At 43.7% G+C, this 19395-nt stretch overlaps 2 protein-coding genes across 2 annotated transcripts; one reads left to right on the forward strand and one right to left on the reverse strand.

Moving 5' to 3' along the window:
* Nucleotides 1-9242: 9242 nt before the first annotated feature.
* On the reverse strand, nt 9243-13236 carry LOC120712434 (GDT1-like protein 5). The gene is made up of 12 exons (XM_039998212.1): nt 13091-13236; nt 12915-12983; nt 11969-12028; nt 11808-11855; nt 10946-11034; nt 10817-10853; nt 10687-10734; nt 10140-10208; nt 9997-10041; nt 9833-9894; nt 9675-9747; nt 9243-9565 (listed from the first exon to the last, which is right to left on the reverse strand). The coding sequence occupies exons 1-12, from the start codon at nt 13109-13111 to the stop codon at nt 9488-9490; spliced, it is 699 nt and encodes a 232-aa protein (XP_039854146.1). The 5' UTR covers nt 13112-13236; the 3' UTR covers nt 9243-9487.
* Nucleotides 13237-16214: 2978 nt separating this feature from the next.
* Nucleotides 16215-19108, forward strand: LOC120712436. Its single transcript, XM_039998213.1, has 7 exons — nt 16215-16502; nt 17177-17397; nt 17476-17531; nt 17613-17691; nt 17802-17940; nt 18240-18353; nt 18541-19108. Exons 2-7 carry the CDS (start codon nt 17225-17227, stop codon nt 18730-18732), a joined length of 753 nt encoding a protein of 250 aa, XP_039854147.1. The 5' UTR covers nt 16215-16502; nt 17177-17224; the 3' UTR covers nt 18733-19108.
* Nucleotides 19109-19395: the final 287 nt, after the last annotated feature.

The following is a 19395-nucleotide window of genomic DNA, read 5'->3' on the forward strand; positions in this document are numbered from 1 at the left end:
ATCCAAATTTGTTTCCAAACGAATTGGATTTGCTTCCATCATGGACCCTCCCTTCCCGGCCAATTCTTCTTGAGAAGTCGAAATACATTGTCGGGGGATTTTTTTTTCACTTTTCATTTAAGAATTATCTAGTATTTGCAAGGCTTGTGCTAATGGTACACATGATTTGAGCTACGTGCTGCAATAATTATAGGGAAAAGCAACTCTGCATATGTACATGTGACCACAAGGCTATACTTGTCCTTTTCTGGAACGGGAAACTTTTTTTCAAGTATTCTAGTAAAATTAAGCTGCTGGTGCCTTAATCAAGAATAATCAATGATTCTTTGGGGCCCTCTCCACCAAGGTGTCGAGTTTATCCATCTTACAAATCTATCGGGCTAGTGTCTGATTTTTTTGAGATTACACAGTACAATCTTAATTTACACCATGTTTCTAAAAATATACATGTTCTTGATTCTTGAACTAACAGGGTATTACAAAACCGGAATTAGCAAAAACACCCATAGTCACCTTCGTCGGATGGATCAATGCTTGCATACTAGCTAGTAACAGCGATAAGGGGTTTGTGGGTGGGTGGTGGTGGGGTGCGGGTGGGGGCAGAAATTTAGAACTAGGTTATACACGACACTAGTGTGTCTAATGCACTTATAAAGCCTACCACAATGTTACATGAGCTTAGCCTAACTTAGTTGGTACAAAGAATGAGTGTAAAAACTAGCTAGTTCTTTTCTTGCCATTGTTACTTTGCCCCAAGTTATAAATGAGCTACTTTTCTACTACCACTGTAATAATGTTTGTCCAATTCTGGCAATATTTATGTATTTTTATGGAATTAGATCCTTCCTTTTTATATTATTCTAGCATTATGCCACGGTTAAGCAGACCAAGTAAACATTACAAATTGATGGAGTATTATTTACGGTGCATTTATTAACATTGTAACTTACAACCCACTTTAAAAATACGATTTTTTTCTAAAATAAAATAAAAAATCCAGTCAAATGATTTTTAGTAAGAAACCTCTTTTGGTTTTCAAGCGCATTGCGTGGGAGCTGATACAAAGACACTTGAAAAATCATGTTTCAAACAGGCCTTGACTCCTAAGATCGAAATTCTGAATAGAGTTTGTATTTATTAATTAACTGATGCCTAGATAGTACTCCTTTTCTTTGAAAGTGAAATGGCACTCTCTTTCTGTCTTGCATGTAACTTTGTCTGACTGGAAGTACTGTGCAGCGATCCAGGTTGCGTAGAATTATTATCAGTAAACAAGTAAAGTATGATGTGACTGATCTGTAGCTTGGATTCCACGTGATCTCGTCCATTGACCCCACAGCCAGACCTGGAGAGCAGAATGTAGAGCCGACCAAAGCAAGCTGGTGTACTGTTCTGGCTGGGGATCAAAAGTTGATAAACTGTTGGGTGTGTACAGAAACAGAACAGAATTCAGAGTTCATACAGGGAACACAGAACAGAGTACAAACAGTGGAGAGAGCAGGGGTGTGTATCCTCTCAGTTGGCCGATGATCATTGACCACGCCAATGGTCGCTCGGAGAATCATTTTGTTTTTTTGGTCCGTGGGAAAGTAGCTTCGTTACTTCGTACCGACAAAAATATATTGATCACTGGAGGTATCAGCAATATTTACAGTTAAAATTTCTAAATACCAATTAGAAGTCTAGAACGCAAGTGTTACTCATAAATAGTACATCTTGCTACTTAGTCAAGTTGATCACTAGTCTCATAAATATAAATGGTACATAGTCTCATAAATATAAATACTTTAGAATTTTCATTTACGGTAAGTAGTACTCCATCCTGTGACCCTGACAGCAAAATGATGTTTCAGGGAATACAAATGAGCTACATGCAAGTCACTTTTCTCATGTCCCAAATGTCAAGTTGACCTTGTATGGTCTTATATGCCTAAATCACACAACACATGTTGCTCGACCAAAGTACCAACCGATTATTACAAAACATGAATCAGCCAATTCGTTTCACCAACATGTCCAGGCACGTATTTCATTAAGAGGTGGATCAATCTCATCCTTTCATTGCCTATCCAACAACTCAAGATCTGGCATCATGTGGATTTATCAATTGCCTCTGTCGATGCAAAAAGTTTAAATATCATAAATTACCCACTTCTAAATATAAGTATTTTTTATTACAGGAGTTGCTGGACTAGTCGAGCTTAACACAAACGCAAGGATCCCCTCTTTGGCTCTGTTCGAAACAAATCATCCATAGTATTGGGAGAGAGGGAGATTAGTATATTTTTCACTACATTCCAAATACTTTTGAGTCCGATTGAATGGGCTCCAAAATTTGCCCTACCAAATTATGGGCAAGCCAAATTTATTTGCAAAACGTGGGCAAGAATAGCAACTGGTTGGGTGAAAATGTGATAGTAAATATTTCAACCATCAATTTGGTTGATGCCAAAATATAAGTGCCATAAACAGTCAAAATGTGGGCGAGCTGAATGTTGCCAACTTGAGTCATGCTAATTTTTAAAAATTCAACTAAACCCATATTTGCAAAACATAGTATAAACGTAGACGCTCACAAACGCACGCACACTCATTCCTATAAATATATGCACGCAACCCTACCTTTATATATGAGCACCTCCGAGAAACTGAAGCGCAAATTCTCGAGATTGACGAAGTCACCACTAGCGTCTCGCTAACGACGAGCATGTCATCTACCACTGAAAGAATAGCTTAGTTAAATTCAAGAACAAAACCCATACTTTGACAAGACACATTTAGCATCCAGCCAATCAATCTCTTTATCCAAACTGGTTGAGGACTTAGATTTCATATGCAGGCATTTCATATTTGATACTTGTATCATCAGTAGCGCGACATGTACTGTTTCGGCTGAGAATCCACAATGCAGGCATGCACATGGGGGCGGAGTCGACCGGGTGCCGGCCGGGGCCGACGATCACGTACGGCCGACCCAAGGGCAGGCAGCCAGGGGAAGCCCCCACCGAGCCGACCGCCGCTGCCGAAAGGCTCGAGGGAGCAAGCTAGGCCACGCGGCAAAGGGCGGCGCTCCCTCCCTCCGGCAGGCCGACGGCTACCTACTAGCTAGTAGCTACGCACGCAGAGAGGGAGTCAGGGAGAGAAGGCCCTAGGAGACATTGATCACGAACAGCAGAGGGAGCGAGGAGGGGGCAGCCGCGGAAAAGGCTCCATCTGATCAAGAAACCACGCGTGCTCTGTCCGTCTCTCTCTCTCTCTCTCTCTCTCTCTCTCTCTGGGCTCATACGCCTGGGTCGTCTTGTTTCGCGCGGGAGAGACAGGAGGGGTGTGCCGCTTTTGTTGGAGTGCTCTCGCTCTCCCTCGGCTCGAGAACGACCGAATGATTGTGCCCTTCGATCTGCGGCCACGCCGCGCCACTCTCGATCGATCCATGCCCGTCCGCGTCGTGGATCAGGGCGCGTGCCTCGATCACTCCCGACCCAGCTCTCTTGCGGGCCGGCCGCAGCCGCCGCGGCGTGATCGATCTGGCTGACCCCCCACCGCGCGCTCGCTAGCTCTCGATCGCGGGCGCGACCCCCGAGGCATCGTCGCGCGCGCTTGGATTAGCGGCGACGTGTGCTGCTATCATTAGCGCCGCCGCCGGCTGATGCTGGCTAGCCGGAGCGCGGAGCGCATGCGCGCGCGCCAACAGCCGTGGCGCGGGCGCGGCCGCCTGTGCCGTGGGCGCGCGCGCGGTGCGGTGACGACGCGCCCCGGCCGGGGGTGGATAGTCAGATAGATGTGGATGCGCGAAAGGGAATCCCTGGCGCGGCCGCGGCCGGACGTGATGATGACGGCGACGGCACCACCGCGCGGCACCCATGATACACCGGTAGGGGCCCGCGTGCTCTTGATATCATCGCCACGCCATCATGACGTTGGCGGGGCGGAGCTCAGCGCGCGCTCGGCTTTGCGTTGGCTGCCGCCGCGCACTCAGATCATCATCGGTCGCCTCGGTGGTGCCTTCTGCCTTGCTCTTGCTTCACTCCGCCGGAACAAAGCGGGGGGCTTTTTGCTCGGGAAGCCGCCTTTCCCATCTCCAACCTTCTACCGCCTATTAGCATATACAAGTAGCGAGCAAACGTCTTGTGTGTCGAGATAGTTGTTGATGATGGTTGAGTGTCGCTACTACATATAGGAGTGTCCTATTTTTTTTAAGGAACGGCTCGGTTACCTGTTGTTTCTATAAAACAAACGGGTTACTGTAGCATCCGATCGTCTTCGGTGAAAATACATTCATAAGGCTGGGAGATGGAGTTACCCACCTTTAGAAATGACCACCATTTCAGGGGCGGGTGATAGCTATTTCTAGAGGCGGATGATGATATGATCCGCTCCTAAAAATGATTTTCAGGAGGCGGTGGTGATGGCATTATCCACTTCTACAAATGGTACCACGCAAATAAATTTATAACTTTTTCATATGATTTTGAATGAAAACAAACTTTATGTCAAAATTGTAGAGGTTAACAGGATCTAAGATTATGTAGTTGATAACTTTTTCATTAAAAGTCATTCAATAGTCCAAAAACTATTGGAAGTTTTGATTTTTTTTTCAAACAACCTCGGATGTGGAGTAGCTCCACATTAAAATAGCAGTGGTAAGATCTAAAATTTTATAGTTTATACATTATTAATTTAAGATCATTTAATAATTGTGCCTTACACATGTCTATCACTATATAGAATCTCGTACAACTCAAGTCATACTCTAAGGTTTCCACAATCTTAACCTTTATATACACTAAAATATGTTTGACATATTTTTTCTATATCTATAGTTCACAATAATCACAGTGTAGAAGTTTTATTTTTAATTATTTTGCTATACTTAAAGATTCAAATGAATTTTTGGAGTAAAATAGAAAAATATTTTCAAGAGTGAAGATGGATTTCTAGAAGCGGGTGATAGCATCACCTGCTACTGCGAATCAATTTCAGAGTTAATATAAAAGAATATAATATCTCATAAAGTCACAACTATGTAGTGTGGTGGAGAAAACGGTACGAACGAGGCTTAGGTAACCTGACCGAACTCTGCTTGACGTAAGTGCACATATTTTGTAAAAAAATTGCACCTTTGTAGTAAAGGGGCTTGTGGTGGTAGCTGATTGGTATGGTTTTTTTATTTTGCTATTTTCATTTTTTCCAATTTTTTTATCTAGTAGAAATTGATTTTGGGGACAGTTATGCCCTAACTGTCCCTACAAATGCATTCCAGTGCGTGAGGTGGCGGAGTAACCCGCCACTGGAAGTGGATTTTTAGGAGCGGGCATTGCTCCTGCAAATAGCTATATCTATGCAAGAGCTGGTACCGCACCCGCCTCTACAAATGGTGTTTTACCTACCCCTAAAAATTATTTCTGTAGTAGCAAGTTGCCAACCAGGCGTGACGATATTAATAAAATAAAACACCAATGGGCATCCACATGTATCGCATCGCTTAGTGCTTTATATTTGAGAAATGTGTAGTGCTTTATATTTGAGAAATTGTTAACTACTACTCCCTACATTATTGAAATTACAGGTCGTTTTTAGTATATAGATGTATAATTTTTGCATGCACCTAGAAATATCAAAAACACTTGTAATTTGAAACGTAGCGAACGGAGGGAGTACTAACAATGAATGGTAACTTAATAATGTATTGTTTGGAATGAAACTATTCATCTCCAATACATTTTTTGTTAGAGTGGAAAATGAATTGATTTCTCTACCCATTCCCTCCAAATCCAATTCCAAATGAATTGAAGCATAATAAGGAGGTAATGATCGAGCAACATTTTATTGGTGATTGCGTGGATAAACACTCAGGTTTAATTTCAGCATTAGAACTAAGACTAAAGCTTAGTTCGCGAAGGTGTGGTTGTTCACCCGGACATCCATCTTTGACTTGAATTCATGTGCCAAGTTTCTTTTTAATACCAGAATAAGTTGCCTGCTGGTCTTGCAAAAGGCAGTGTAAACAAGACAAAATTGCTTTGTTAGCATTCTCTCGGACTGCTGGATCTCCTGAATGCTGAATTCATCCTCTCCCTTGTACGGCAAGGAAAGGAGCCCTTCTTTAGTTTAAAGAACACAGGTCAGAAAAGGGCGGGTCACCCTTTCTCATTATGCTTGCTCACTTATGGGAATCAGCATTCATTCCTTCTTTTTTTTTCCTGCATAGTATGTGGATAGCAGCTGCTGCAGCAGCAGCATGCATGCAAAGCATTCAGTAGATCCTGCTAAAATGTGTGTGCGCTGGCAGGGCATGGCTCCAAAAAGTTGGAAAAGGGATAATTAGACCTACTGCTAAAACGCATCACATCTGTTCTTGACATGTTTGATTGCTTTTGTCATCTGCGAGGTTGTGGAGCATTCTATTGAGTGTGTTCTGCTCATGCTGAACAGTAATTGGTTGTGCTTTGGAGGAATTAACAGTAATGAGTGTGCAAAGTGTTGCTGCTTCATATGATATATGTGTGTACTGAGTAGTAACTTTTGTGTTGTAGTTTCAAATGATGCGTGTGGTAACTTTGTAATCATACGGCCCATACTATTGTACCAAAACCACGTTGCAAAGTGATGATCTCCTGCAAATTTCAAGTAATTAAGCGCATCGATTGAAACTTTGTTCTTTCTTTTCATGAAGAAAGAGAAGGAAATTTGCTCGCCTATAAAATGAAGGGAAAATAGTGCCGGCAGAAAACAAGAAACTGGTGCATAAGGCAACACTTGGGAGCATAGTTATTAGGACCGGACGGGCAATTGAGCCGCTAGTGGGTTCGGTTCACTGGTTCCCTAGTTTGACCGGTTGAACCAACGGTTCAAATAGATTAAGTTTTAGGATAACACAAGGCACAAACTGGTGCAGTGGTAACTTCCTTGGGTGGAAACGAAGCATGAAGGGTTTGAATCCCCTGTCTGCCCCATTTTTCCCATTTAAGTTCAATCAGATATTCCTCGATTCACTTGCAGACTGATCTTTTATGTGGACCGAACCGGCGGAGCCTCCGGTTCCCAGTTCAACTAGTTGGATTGGCTGGTCTGGTCCGGTCCTAATAGCGGTGCTTGGGAGAGGATCCAAAAATACCCATATTAAAGTAAAATTTTAAGGAGTCAAAGTTTTTCCTTACATACTTTGTGATGTCAGAAAGACATTTTTTGGGAGCACATAAAAAAGAAATCCATTGATTTAATTAACACGATCCAACATGCTAAAGCAACAATTTTTTATATTTTTCTTTCTACTTAGTACTTTTCCATTATATCTTGTTTGGTTAATCCTTTTCCAGGGGCATCCAAAGGGGATTAGGAATTAAGTCCCCTACGAGTCTATTGACAAATTAATCGCCATCAATTCTCCTCATCTGTTCCAATCCGGGATTAACTAAACATTGCTTTGAAAAGCATGTGAATTTTCTTATGGCAAAATAGGCATTTTAATCCCTATTTTTCCTTTTCTTATTAACACTTTATCTTTCTCTCTCAAACTCAAAGTTTTCTTCTGGTCCACTCAAAACAAAATATTTCTTCTGGTGATTCAGAGGATAATATCTCCGAATTAAGACGGCATTTGGAGATGCGCATTACAACCGCGATATGCTGCAAGCTCGTAAAGTTTTGAATGCACGGATTTTACAAGATTTTGACGCAAAATTCAAACATGTCTCAAATCCAATAGGAGATGTGCACATACTTCTTTTGTTTTTACCGATCTGATGGGGAAATAATTCCAGCTCCCGAAATGGGCCATAACCTACCCATCATTTGAAGTTCATGGGTAAAAAGAAGGGTTTTTTTTGGATATGTGCCATTACAATTTTTCAACTTTTGAGATATGCCATTACAATTCACCTATTTTGAAATTTACCATTACAATTCTTCACTTCTTTGGACCGTGCCATTTTATACGTCTTCAAGGCTCTTGGACCCACTCACAGACCCACGTATTTTCGTATGGACCAAAATACCTTTGCTGCTTCTCTCCCTTCAACTCACTGATGTGTGGGGCCCACACGTCAGCTGCTTCTTCAACCTCCAATTTCCTCCAGCCTCCTCTCCACCACGCGCTGCTCATCTCCCGCCCCAACCCCGCCGCCGCGCCGCCGGCGGGGTTGGGGCGGGAGATGAGCAGCGTGTGGTGGAGAGGAGGCTGGAGGAGACCCGAGGTTGAAGAAGAAGCTGACGTGTGGGCCCCACATGTCAGTGAGTTGAAGGGAGAAAAACAGTAGGGGTATTTTGGTCCATATGAAAATACGTGGGTCGGTGTGTGGGTCCAAGAGTCGAAGACGTATAAAATGGTATGATTCAAAGAAGTGAAGAATTATAATGGCAAGTTTTAAAATATGTGAATTGTAATGGCATATCTCAGAAGTTGAAAAATTATAATGGCACGTATCCAAAAAGAACCCAATAGGAGAAACGGAGGAAAGGCCTGCTGGTCGCAGAGCCACAGAAGCGCGAGCCCATGGTCGCGTTCCTTGCTCGTAGAGTACATTGCAAGGCCCATTTGATCTATTCGGTTTACAGCATCATTCAGAAACTCACATTGCACACGCTAGTTTCAGAAACTCACAGTACTTTATCCAAGAAAGGGGGGGGGAAAAGAAACTCGCAGTACACAGTCACGACTGGATATAGGACGTCTACGGTGAAACGGTCCTATCTGCCTTCCTAAAGCAGTTTGCTATTCAGAAACTCACAGTGCACGCTAGTTACTCCAGACACGAGATGCCGAGGGGAACTCACCGTCAGTCTTAACTCTTAACAAGTTAACAGGTTAGTCTCTGCTCACAGGGTGAAAAAAAACTGCACGGTGCATTTATGAGTTTCCGTGTGAATACGAGTGTGAGCAGTTGCGTGTTTTGAAAGAAAAACTTTGATTACAAGAAAGGCAAAGAAAGCAGGTTACACCGCCTCGTTCAGTATACTGCGCAACTGCCATGCCATTTACCACACCACAGTTTCAACAAAAACTTACCGAGAGTTAGATCTGTTTGGATGTGCTGAAATTGAGTGCTAAACTTTAACATCTACTATTGGCACTCGTACTTTTGATGAATTTTTCAAGTCTTGACTAAAATTTAGCCTACCCTATTAGCACTCCTGTTTGGATGAATCAGTGCTAAACTTTTAGCACTTGGATCCAAACACCCCTTAATAGACAACAAAAATTCAGAACCGAAGGCACCGTACTTCATATTGTCAGCAGCATCTCCTGAAGATTTTCATGCACTAGGCACAACAGAATGCAGTTTGCTTAAGATTTCAGTAACATGTTGTAGTTATTTATGAACGGCGAGTGAAAATGTTTACAATTTGTTGTCTAAACTAATGAATCACCATCCAGTTCACCATGGATGGCTGGTTTTCGTCGCCATCACTCATCTACTGAAATATGATAGGTCGTCTAACAAGAGAAAGCTCGTTAATCAGCCATACTGAACAAGGTTTCCAGGAGGTATTACAATTCTCCATCTGGCCCTGAGAGCAATGACATGATGCCGAATAGCAGGAAGAGTACTCCACTTGACAGTTCCACCTACACGACAAGACAGGCATCGACTTAGATGCAGGGTATTTCATACTTCACAGGACCCAGGCACTAATGCCACTATGGAAAATGAGTTCGACACTAGTTCTGTTCTTACCATCTTCTCAGATATCTGTGTGGCTAGGCTCTTTCCGCCAAGAACAGCAGCAGTAGTGCAGAGTGCTTGCGCTCTAAGAACCGTGAGAGGGTTTATTAGGGACAAAGAATAAACAATTCAAACAGAGGATACTGGTCAATAAAAGAAGCAATTCGTACATGATTCCACCAAGCACAACGCCAAATGGGTTTTCATCAGCAGCCAAACCAATAGTAGCAATCTGACAAGAGGTTCATCAGTACAGGAAAAACATTATCTATTTCTGACATTAACATGTCCTTTGCAAACCTTAATAGTTGAATAATACTTTCATACAATTTACCTGGCTCTTGTCACCCCACTCGCCGAAAAATGTAATAGAAAATGCCTACAGCACAGAAATCAAAAGGACATGTTAATCTTCCAGACAAAACACAAGAATAGTGCATTCGTCACCATTTCCTGCATATTATCAGCTGTTGGTACCTTTATAAAAATTGGTGAGAAGAACTGCATCAAATAAGGTCTTTGCTGTTTCTTCGTATCCTCATTTGCCTAACATCAATAAAGATTTTAGATGAAAATCTAAAATAGCATTAAATCAGTACCAATCTTGCAACACAAATAATGGCTAACAGAAAGTAAACACCAATGAACAAGCTTTTCATAACTTCCTCTGTCCTCAAAAAATGCAATTGTTCTCCAAACAAACAATAAAAAAAAGAGAAGATATATGTTCATATGTGAAAATATGCATTACAAAGAAAATAATAAGCTAATTAGATACACATCAAAGTCATATGTGTTGTGCATCTATGTGAAGACACATAAGAAACTCATATTTGCATGGCAGATGAGATTACTGAGGCAATACACATTCTGACGAAAAGAGTAGAAATGCAAATTCATTTTATTTCTCATTTATGACTTCTATTTTTCAAAGCATTCAGAGTGATAATCATATGCATGAAGAAATGTTCTGCAAGAGAATCTGGTCAGCAAATGACGAGGAACATATCCTTCGTGTACTGACCTTAGATTTATTTTTTGATTCACCTTTGTTACTCTTAAAGGCTGCATCCTGAAATTGGGCACAACTCAGCAATAAGTTATTTGAACTGCATTCCATAAAACAACACAACAAAATGCTGAAATATGCCAACCAGCTCTGCTTCCACTTCAGCCAATTCTTCCAAGTCTCTGAAATGAAAATTGCCACTTAGCCAAATGAATCACTAAAATACCAAAAAGCAGATCATGAGTTAATTGAAAGGCAGCAAGCAGATCAGTACCCGTCTTCTTTGAAGCCTTCCCACAATGACCAAATGCCAAATCCAAAGAACAGAAGAGTGGTCACATGATGAGTCCATTTACGTGATATCTGTTCAACATAATACTGTCAGTTTTAAGTACCATTTGCAAGGCAATATACCTAGAAGTTAACGACAAAATTCCTAATAACATCACAAGAAAATGATTGAAAGGTGCTAAGAGCTAACACTAAGGCAAACCCCATTTGCAAGGCAATATACCTAGAAGTTAACGACAAAATTCCAAGTAACATCACAAGAAAATGATTGAAAGGTGCTAAGAGCTAACACTAAGGCAAACCCCTTTGTGTATAGAAGAGTACCAATCTTGTTTTTGTTTCAACCATTATACTTGATGAGAGTATGCATTTTAGTTACTATGCTAAATATTTGTAGGGATTCAGCTGCACATTCTAGTTAAAAATTGAATAGATACGAAGTAAAGTACAATCAGGACTGCAACTATAGATACGAAGTAAAGTACAATCAGGACTGCAACTATAGATACGAAGTAAAGTACAATCAGGACTGCAACTATGGCATGTCTCAATCACCAAAGAAAACAGGCACATGTTTCTCGAACAAAAAACAGGCACGTGTACTAATAATGCCTCACATTTCACCCCCAAAATATTTATTTCTGTCTTTTAGATACTAGCAATCATGTCCATGTTGGTGCCATATGGTTGAGTCTTACTGAGCAGCACTCACAAAATATTACCAACTTTATAGCATATAAAAGCAAAAATACAATAAAACAAATTCGTTTGTGTTTTTGTCTTTTTGACATAATAAAATGTTGTGCAAGGCAGCCACAATTCCACCAACAATTGCAATGACTTACCAGATTTGGTGCAGCCCAACCCAGACAGGCTGATAGAGCTGTCATCACCTAAAATTAGTGACTAAATCAATTAATTTTGGTCCAATCCAAAGAGAATAAATTAAACAGATTAAGAAAGGATACCACAGAACAACATGTAATAAGATTTCAAATATACTCACTATCAATGCAGTCAAACAGCCTGCCAGGACGAGCTTCCTTGGATGGCGCATGGCCAGGATCTAATAAATAAAACATGAGTAAATCCAGTACTTGAAACAAGGGCCATAAAAAATGAAGCGTCTGAAAGCAGCAGGCATTGGAAAATGCTGATGAGCCTATCAAGAAAGGGGTATATTTGTCTTGCTAGGCCCTGACCCCGTCAAACGCTCTCAAGCCAACACCCAATCCTCCAGCTTACGTTACTACGAGGCTACCATGGTGAAACAATTCTTGTGGAAGAGGACAAGCATCCTTTCAGAACTACTGTCCTCCAGAAGACCAGAACGGAAACGAAGGACCCTACCGCTATGGCAGGTTAGCCAATTCGGCAAAGGGCAACAGCTCCAGCAAATCGCGCGAGGCCTGGCGCCCCACAGTCCGCATCCAGCCATCCACATGCGTGGAACCCACGCGCACTGAGCTAAATGGAGTAAAGTTTTTTGCGGCCGCAGCAAACCAAGCGCACGGTCCAGTTCCCCAGCTGGTTTCCACGGTGGAGGAGCGTAAACAAATCCGAGCACCTAATCTACAGTTACCAACTACAGGAACTAGGAGTAGCTCGTCACTGCTTAAGTGATACCAAAAAAAAATCCTAATCTCAGCTGCGCAGTACTAGCTGTCAAGCGACTCCGGCCAACAATTCGACGCCAAAGTCCAAACGCGTCCCGCCTGCCCTCTCCATCGGCGAATCTGCCGCGATCTCGTCACGGAGCCGAGTCAGCGCGGGGCAAGGAGGCCACGCCGCCGCGCCGGGGGAGCGGCATACCGTTGAGCACCTGGCGGGAGCGGCACCTGACACGGGTACGTACGCGAGCAGAGGCGGGCACGGCAAGTAAAACGACAGGGCACAGGAGGGAGAGCAGGGAAGGAGGAGTTGGGGGGGGGGGGGGGGTGGGGGCGGCTTACCGCCGCGGCGAAGAAGGTCTTGTCCCCGATCTCGGAGAGGACCGTCATGGCCAGCGACTTGGTGAACCCCTGCACGCACCAGAAGCCATGAGCGACAGACAGGTCAAGTCACCTCCGCTGCTCGACAAAACGCGCACGGCAGCGAACGGGGAGGGGGGGGGACGGCAGGTGGTGACCCCGAGCAGAGACGGCGCCATGGCGGCGGCGGCGGGGGGCGATCCCCGATCTCGGGGGGAGGCGCGGCGGGCGCGGAGCGAGCGGGCAGAGCCGAGGCGCTGCGGGCGTGGGCAGGGCAGATGCGAGGCGGCCGCAGCAGCGGCGGGGGAGGGGGGTCAGCAGTAAATAGCCGAGACGGCGCGCGGCGGGGGTGGTGGTGCGGACGCCGACGCGGGGCCGTCGGATCCGGGACGGGCGGCGGCGACGGCGCCGCGTGCCCGCGGCTGTTTTTTAAAGGCGGGGGGAGGCGCCGGCCGGTGCGGCGCGGTGGGACTCGGGCCTCGGCCTGGCCTGCTGGTGGGGCCGGACGCGGCCGCCAGCAGGCAGCCGCTCGTGCGCGCGCGTGGTGCCGGGCCGGCGACATCCGAGCGAGCCGCGGGGCGGGGTCCGGGGTGCAGGCGCCGTCGATGCCGGATCGTGCGGCCGGGAGAGTGGGATACGTGGGGTGGGCGAGGACGAGGAGATTGCCAGCGGGATGGGATTGGCACGGTGCGGCCTTCGCCGGCTCATCTGATGTCGACTTGGGCACGTTTGGATGCGTAGCACAAAATATATTATTTTTATTTAGTATCTCTAATTATTAGTCAAAGTGAGCTACAGTATTTTAGACTAACCAAACAAACGGGCCTTGCTTTGCTTCTTTTTCTTCCCCCACCCTTTACTCTCTTTTTTTGTTTTTTATATCTCGGCGCTTTTGAAGCCTCCTTAATTTTGTTTTTTTTTAAAGCATGGTAGATGTGGATCGTAGAGTACAGCCACCATCATTAATAAAGAGAGAAAAGAGGAAAGGAAGGAATACGTACTAGCCGGCGTCAGACGTTAGTAAGCCGCTGCGTAGAGCATACCAAAGTGTTGGTAAGAAGTTTATGTATTCATTTGGTTTAGTGCCAAAATATGGCAACCAATATTTTTTTATTTTTTATAAGATTTAATAAGTTTCTAATAACTCGCCATTATGTTGGTTGGCATGCTCTGATTTTAGTTATTGTTTTTTTGTCTTTGTGATCAGCTCGAGCAATTCTGAATTTCTGAACCTTTTTTCGCCGGTGTTGTCTCTCCCTTAACAGCCCAAGATTCGTAACATGTGAAAAGATCCACAAGAATGTGATGCCGCTGAAGCATCCAAGATCAGGTCTCACTTTGAGCAAGCATTAACCTTCCTTTTTGCCCTTTTGTGCTCACTTGGACCCCATACGCACACCGCAGTAGATGAGCGGCTGTAATTTAAAGGTGCGCGGAATGGAACCGGGTTCTCGGATAAAATATTCCCTGATGATCGAGGAAGGTAGCAAGATGACACGAAAGGGGTCGTCGTGTCCAACAATGCCCCGTGGTAAATAAAATATTACCCATGGTAGTTTTGTAGTACCAGGAATCCTAGTGCCGTCTGTTAACTACTTAACTTGTGGGGAGAGAAGCTAATTTAGATTAGGGCACGGATGACGACAAGACAGTTTTCGAAAGAAACGAGTGGTTACTCAATTAGCTGTTGCTGTCTCGATGTCAATCCGTATGTGTGACACTTGAGCTAACGAAAACAAATGCAATCCTTTGTTGTTATTGAAGTGGACATTTCATTCTTTTACTAATTCTACAGCTAAGCTAGAGATCTCTCACATTAAGACTCTGTTTAGTTCCAAAAAAATTTCTACAGTACCCGTCACATCGAATATTCGGACACATGCATAGAGCATTAAATGCAATTGAAAAAAATAACTAATTGCACAGTCTAACTGATTAGCACGAGATGAATTTTTTAAATCTAATTAGTTCATGATTGGATATTATTTGTCAAGTAACAATGAAATATGCTACAATATCAAAACCAACAACTTTTCACCAACTAAACAGGGACTAAGCCAAAAGTATTTCCTTCAAGAAAACATCAACGTAGAATACTTCCTTTCTGTACTATAAGATAACCGTACGTGTACACGTACAATAAGAGCATCAAAAATATCTCATGGAGATGTGTGTTGACTTGATGACATTTTAGACTTGTGTTTAATAAAACTCGTAGAGGAGATGAATGATTGCATCGCCTTCTGTTCAATAAAGATTCTTGGAAAAAGATTATAATTTTTGTTCTAAAGATGTGTTAGGCCAATCTCAATGGGAGGGTTATAAGAGTGTTATGAACATTAAATTTGTTAACATGTACCAATTGTATGAGGAGAGAGAAAAAAGAGTGTCATGAGATGTGAGATGAGTGTCATCACCATGACCCTCCACTGACACAGTTTTTAAGATTTCAGTTTAAAAAACTGTGTCGATGACACTCCCACTAAAACTGACTATTAATTTTACGTACTTGAAATGTAGCTCTGTTCCTGGTAGCGATGAGTGCGTCGGATTGGCATCGGCTGCTAAACCAATCCTGTTTTATTTAGGTGCCATAATTGACAAAAGGTACTCGACCTCACGGTTTGACTTTTCTGGGCACGGCAGGTGCGGGTGTTTTGTCGATATAAAAGTAAGATGGCGAATACTTGACTTTGCAAACTTGCCCGTGAGAAGGAAAAAGAAAAGAAAAGAACAACAGAAGTAGCCACTACATAAATTAAAGTGGTCTAAGCCTTTTTTTTATATCAAGCATGGATGATATTTATTGAACATGCTCGATCCCCTACCGGCAACAATGAAATCAGTTCATGCCTCATAGCAGCCTTATTTGTCCTTCATCGTTCCATTATTATTTTTATCCAGCCATGCTGGAAGCCATTAGGCCAATCTCAGTAGTATTGTTGTAAACACAGTTGCCAAAACTGTAAACTAGATAATCATGGTGACGCTCTTCTCACATTTCATAACATTCTCTCTACTCTCTTTTTATAATAAAACTGTCATATCAGCAAATTTAATATTCATAATACTTTAATGATCCTTCGACTGAGATTGGCGTAAAAAACTGACCACGCAACGAGAGACGCAGAGAGGCAAACCAAGGTGGAACATATTTTCTTCCGATCCAACCCAACAGTGAGATAGTCACGGCCCATGGGCCACTTGAGGCCTCAAGCCCAACAAAAGCTGATGCTGACACGGGGAAGCCCGTTAGAGCGAGGAACGTGTGGAGGACGGAGGAGGAGGTGCGAATATTCCTCGGAGCCGGGGAGGATTCGAGAAGGAGAGCCGGGGCTCCTCCTCCCTCCGCCGCTAGCTTCCGCGCGGGAGGGAAGATCCTGCCGGGACCAGGCATCCTCCCGTCCCTTCCCCTCCTCCAATCCCCCCTCGCTCCACCACCCTCAGCTCCGCTCCCGGCGGGACGAGGTAGGCGGGGAGCAATTGCTGCGGTGACAGGGAGCGAGGCCGCAGCGGGAGGAGAGGGGGAGCGGCGCGCCTCCCGCGGTTCGAATCGGCTCTCCCCGCCCGGTGCGTTTCTTCTGCTAAACGAGCTCCTTTAGCGTAGTGGCAAGCGATAGGAAGTCGAGAGCAGTTGAAATTTACCCGGGAAAAAAAAGCAGTTGAAATTTCGTCGAAATTTGTCGTGTGGTTAGGCCCCGCGAGCAGAGCTGCAGGCGTGATTGTGGTGGGAATTGAGCCGAGGAGCTGCTGCGCCTGGTTGCTTGGCCGGGCGTGGTGTGTATCTCGTTTCATGGTTGCCAAGAAACGGGGACGGAAAGGAGTCGCTGCTTTACCTCGTTGGTTTTCTTGTGATGAGCTGTGTTGAGCGAGCCACTTTCTTGTGCTCCCTCCTCCGTTAGGTGGGCGTGGGGAAGTTCGTAGCCGTGTCCTAGTTGCGGAAAATCCACTGCCGCAAGCATTGTGGAATTGTGGGTAACTCCGTTTGTGCAATGTCAGGATAGCAGACTGCCAATCACAGATCCTCATAATCACATTGAACCAACATGGATTTCATTTCTGCATACCTAGGGACTAGGATCTGTAAGATATGCTCATTTCATTTCCAATGCTCCCTTCGTGTAGTGCTTCATATGGTCTGGTGCTTACATTATCATCATGTCATTCGTGTGATCATGTAGAGTTGTAGACTGTGCTTCTGACCTTCAATCTTGCTCCATACTGACATTTCTTTTCGGCAACAGGATACCACTTGTTCTGCTTAGTGGTCAAGATACGAATAGGTTAAATAAATGGGAGTCCAAGAAGATCCTAAGCCTTCTGGGGGCCTGAGTGGGCTCTACAGGGTACAATTTGCGGGTCAGTCACTATACAGTGACGACGAAGTAGTCAAAACTAGCATTATCGATTCTTCAACTTGTGGATGGCAGGAGGGTGTTGGCTCAAGCCGGCGTTTGCAAATCCGGTAAGTTTCTTGCACCTACACATGAACACTGTTCAGAAATTACATTGTGTTTCTTGATGATTTATTTTATACTTACAGGCGGCTATGGCAGCGGAGACCCCCATGCTTGAAGCCGATCCACTGTAGCCTCTCATGTATGTGTAACCTATCACATTGGTTGAATATAAGTTTCCTAGCTGATCATTTGGTGACTCCATTATCTTATTCTGATCCAGGTGATAAACATGTTGGCGAAACTATTGCTAATGTTGTCACCTCACTTCCTTTCATCGTTCTTGGACTGCAAACTCCAAGGCAAGCCCACGTTTTGAACCATTAAAAATATTTTTTCGTAAAGATTACCTTCCGATTTCTTTCTCAGTTGCTACCAAGTATCAACTAACGGTTATGTGCCAGTTGTGCAGAAAGAACTTGAATACTGCACTTTATGCAAACTCGTTAATTGGCGTTGGAATAGCTTCTAGCTTGTACCATACTTCACGAGGAGAAATCAGAAAATATTTGCGATGGGCAGACTATACAATGATTGCCACTTCAACACTAGTAAGTGAAGTATTCTCATAAGATGATTGCTGAAATGCATATCCATTCTGGAAGAACCATGAAAAGCATGCGACCCAACTTGGTTTGGTTTGTCTGTTAGATAGCTGTCTTTCAGAATGTACTAATATCAATTACTACTTTCATGTTTCAAATCAGCATGCACATGCAAGTTCTTATGTATACTATCACTAGCTGCATTGACTAAAACCCTTTTTAGGGCTGTGCTAAGACAGAAACTCGGATGTTTTATATGAAGTATTTGATGTGTTGAGCATTTTGACAAAGCACCTTTCATGCAGTGCTTATCAAGAGCGCTTCGGGATGAGAATCCAAAGTTTCTTATGGCAGCATCAACATTGATCCTACCATTTCAACCCTTGATGGTTTCAGCCATCCACACTGGGATAATGGAGGCAAGTAGTTCAAAGCACATGGCATCTTACTCAAAATACAATAAACAATTCTGATTCTAAGTATGCTTATGTGTGTGTGTGTGCCTATACTATTTTGTTTGATTTATGTCATTGTTTTGTCAGTCTTGCAGTATCCATCTTTCTATCTGTTGAGTCGACCAATTATAACATCCTTCCCTCACCTTAGGTTTCATTTGCTAAAAGAGCATCAATAGAACCAGAGCTCAAGATGGCGCATAACCTACACAAGATGTCGTCTTTACTGGGAGGCGCCCTATTCATCGCTGATGACGTCTTCCCACAAACTTCTTACCTCCATGCTGCTTGGCATCTAGCTGCAGCGCTGGGGGTCGGCACCTGCAACAAGCTTCTTCAGTGACGATGCAGTTGATTCCGGAACAGTTCAGAACTTCAGATCAATACACGTACAAGACGTCCTTCGACCTAGCTGGCGCTGCTGTCATCAACAAGCAGTTGATAGCGATTTTATCAAGATGTGGACATTAAGCATGCCATACGGTACATATGCATTGTTCTACGTTGAGCCCTAAAATGGAAGCACCTCTAGACAGAATAGCACATACGAAATTAGGTGATCCGGACATCAGTTTATGCTTTGTATTTGTTATATTGCATTTTCCTGTGCCAGCAACAAATCTATTATGGAAGTTGGATGTGTATATAGAGACCTTCGAATGTTCCGGTGCTACATAAACCAATTGAAAGTCAGTGGGATGGCCTTACCCCTTCTACTCCGGAGCTATAGCTGAGCTGAGATTGCACACTTGAATCACTCTGTTCTGCCGGAACCAGCCCAGCAGTATTTTTCTCTCACACCAAATCAGCCACAACCACCAGTCAACAGTATTTTTCTTTCATAACAAATCAGCACTAGCCAAACATTTCGAAACAGAAACAAATCTGCTAGCTAATCCCAAAACATGTAACTAAACAAGGACCGTGTCAATAATACATCAATCATGTAAGGTGTTCTGTTGAGTGAAAGTATGCCTAATTGATTGAAAGCTCTGCTTACATGTCT

Source organism: Panicum virgatum, chromosome 6K, assembly GCF_016808335.1.
Source record: "Panicum virgatum strain AP13 chromosome 6K, P.virgatum_v5, whole genome shotgun sequence".
Classification (NCBI taxonomy): Eukaryota; Viridiplantae; Streptophyta; class Magnoliopsida; order Poales; family Poaceae; genus Panicum; species Panicum virgatum.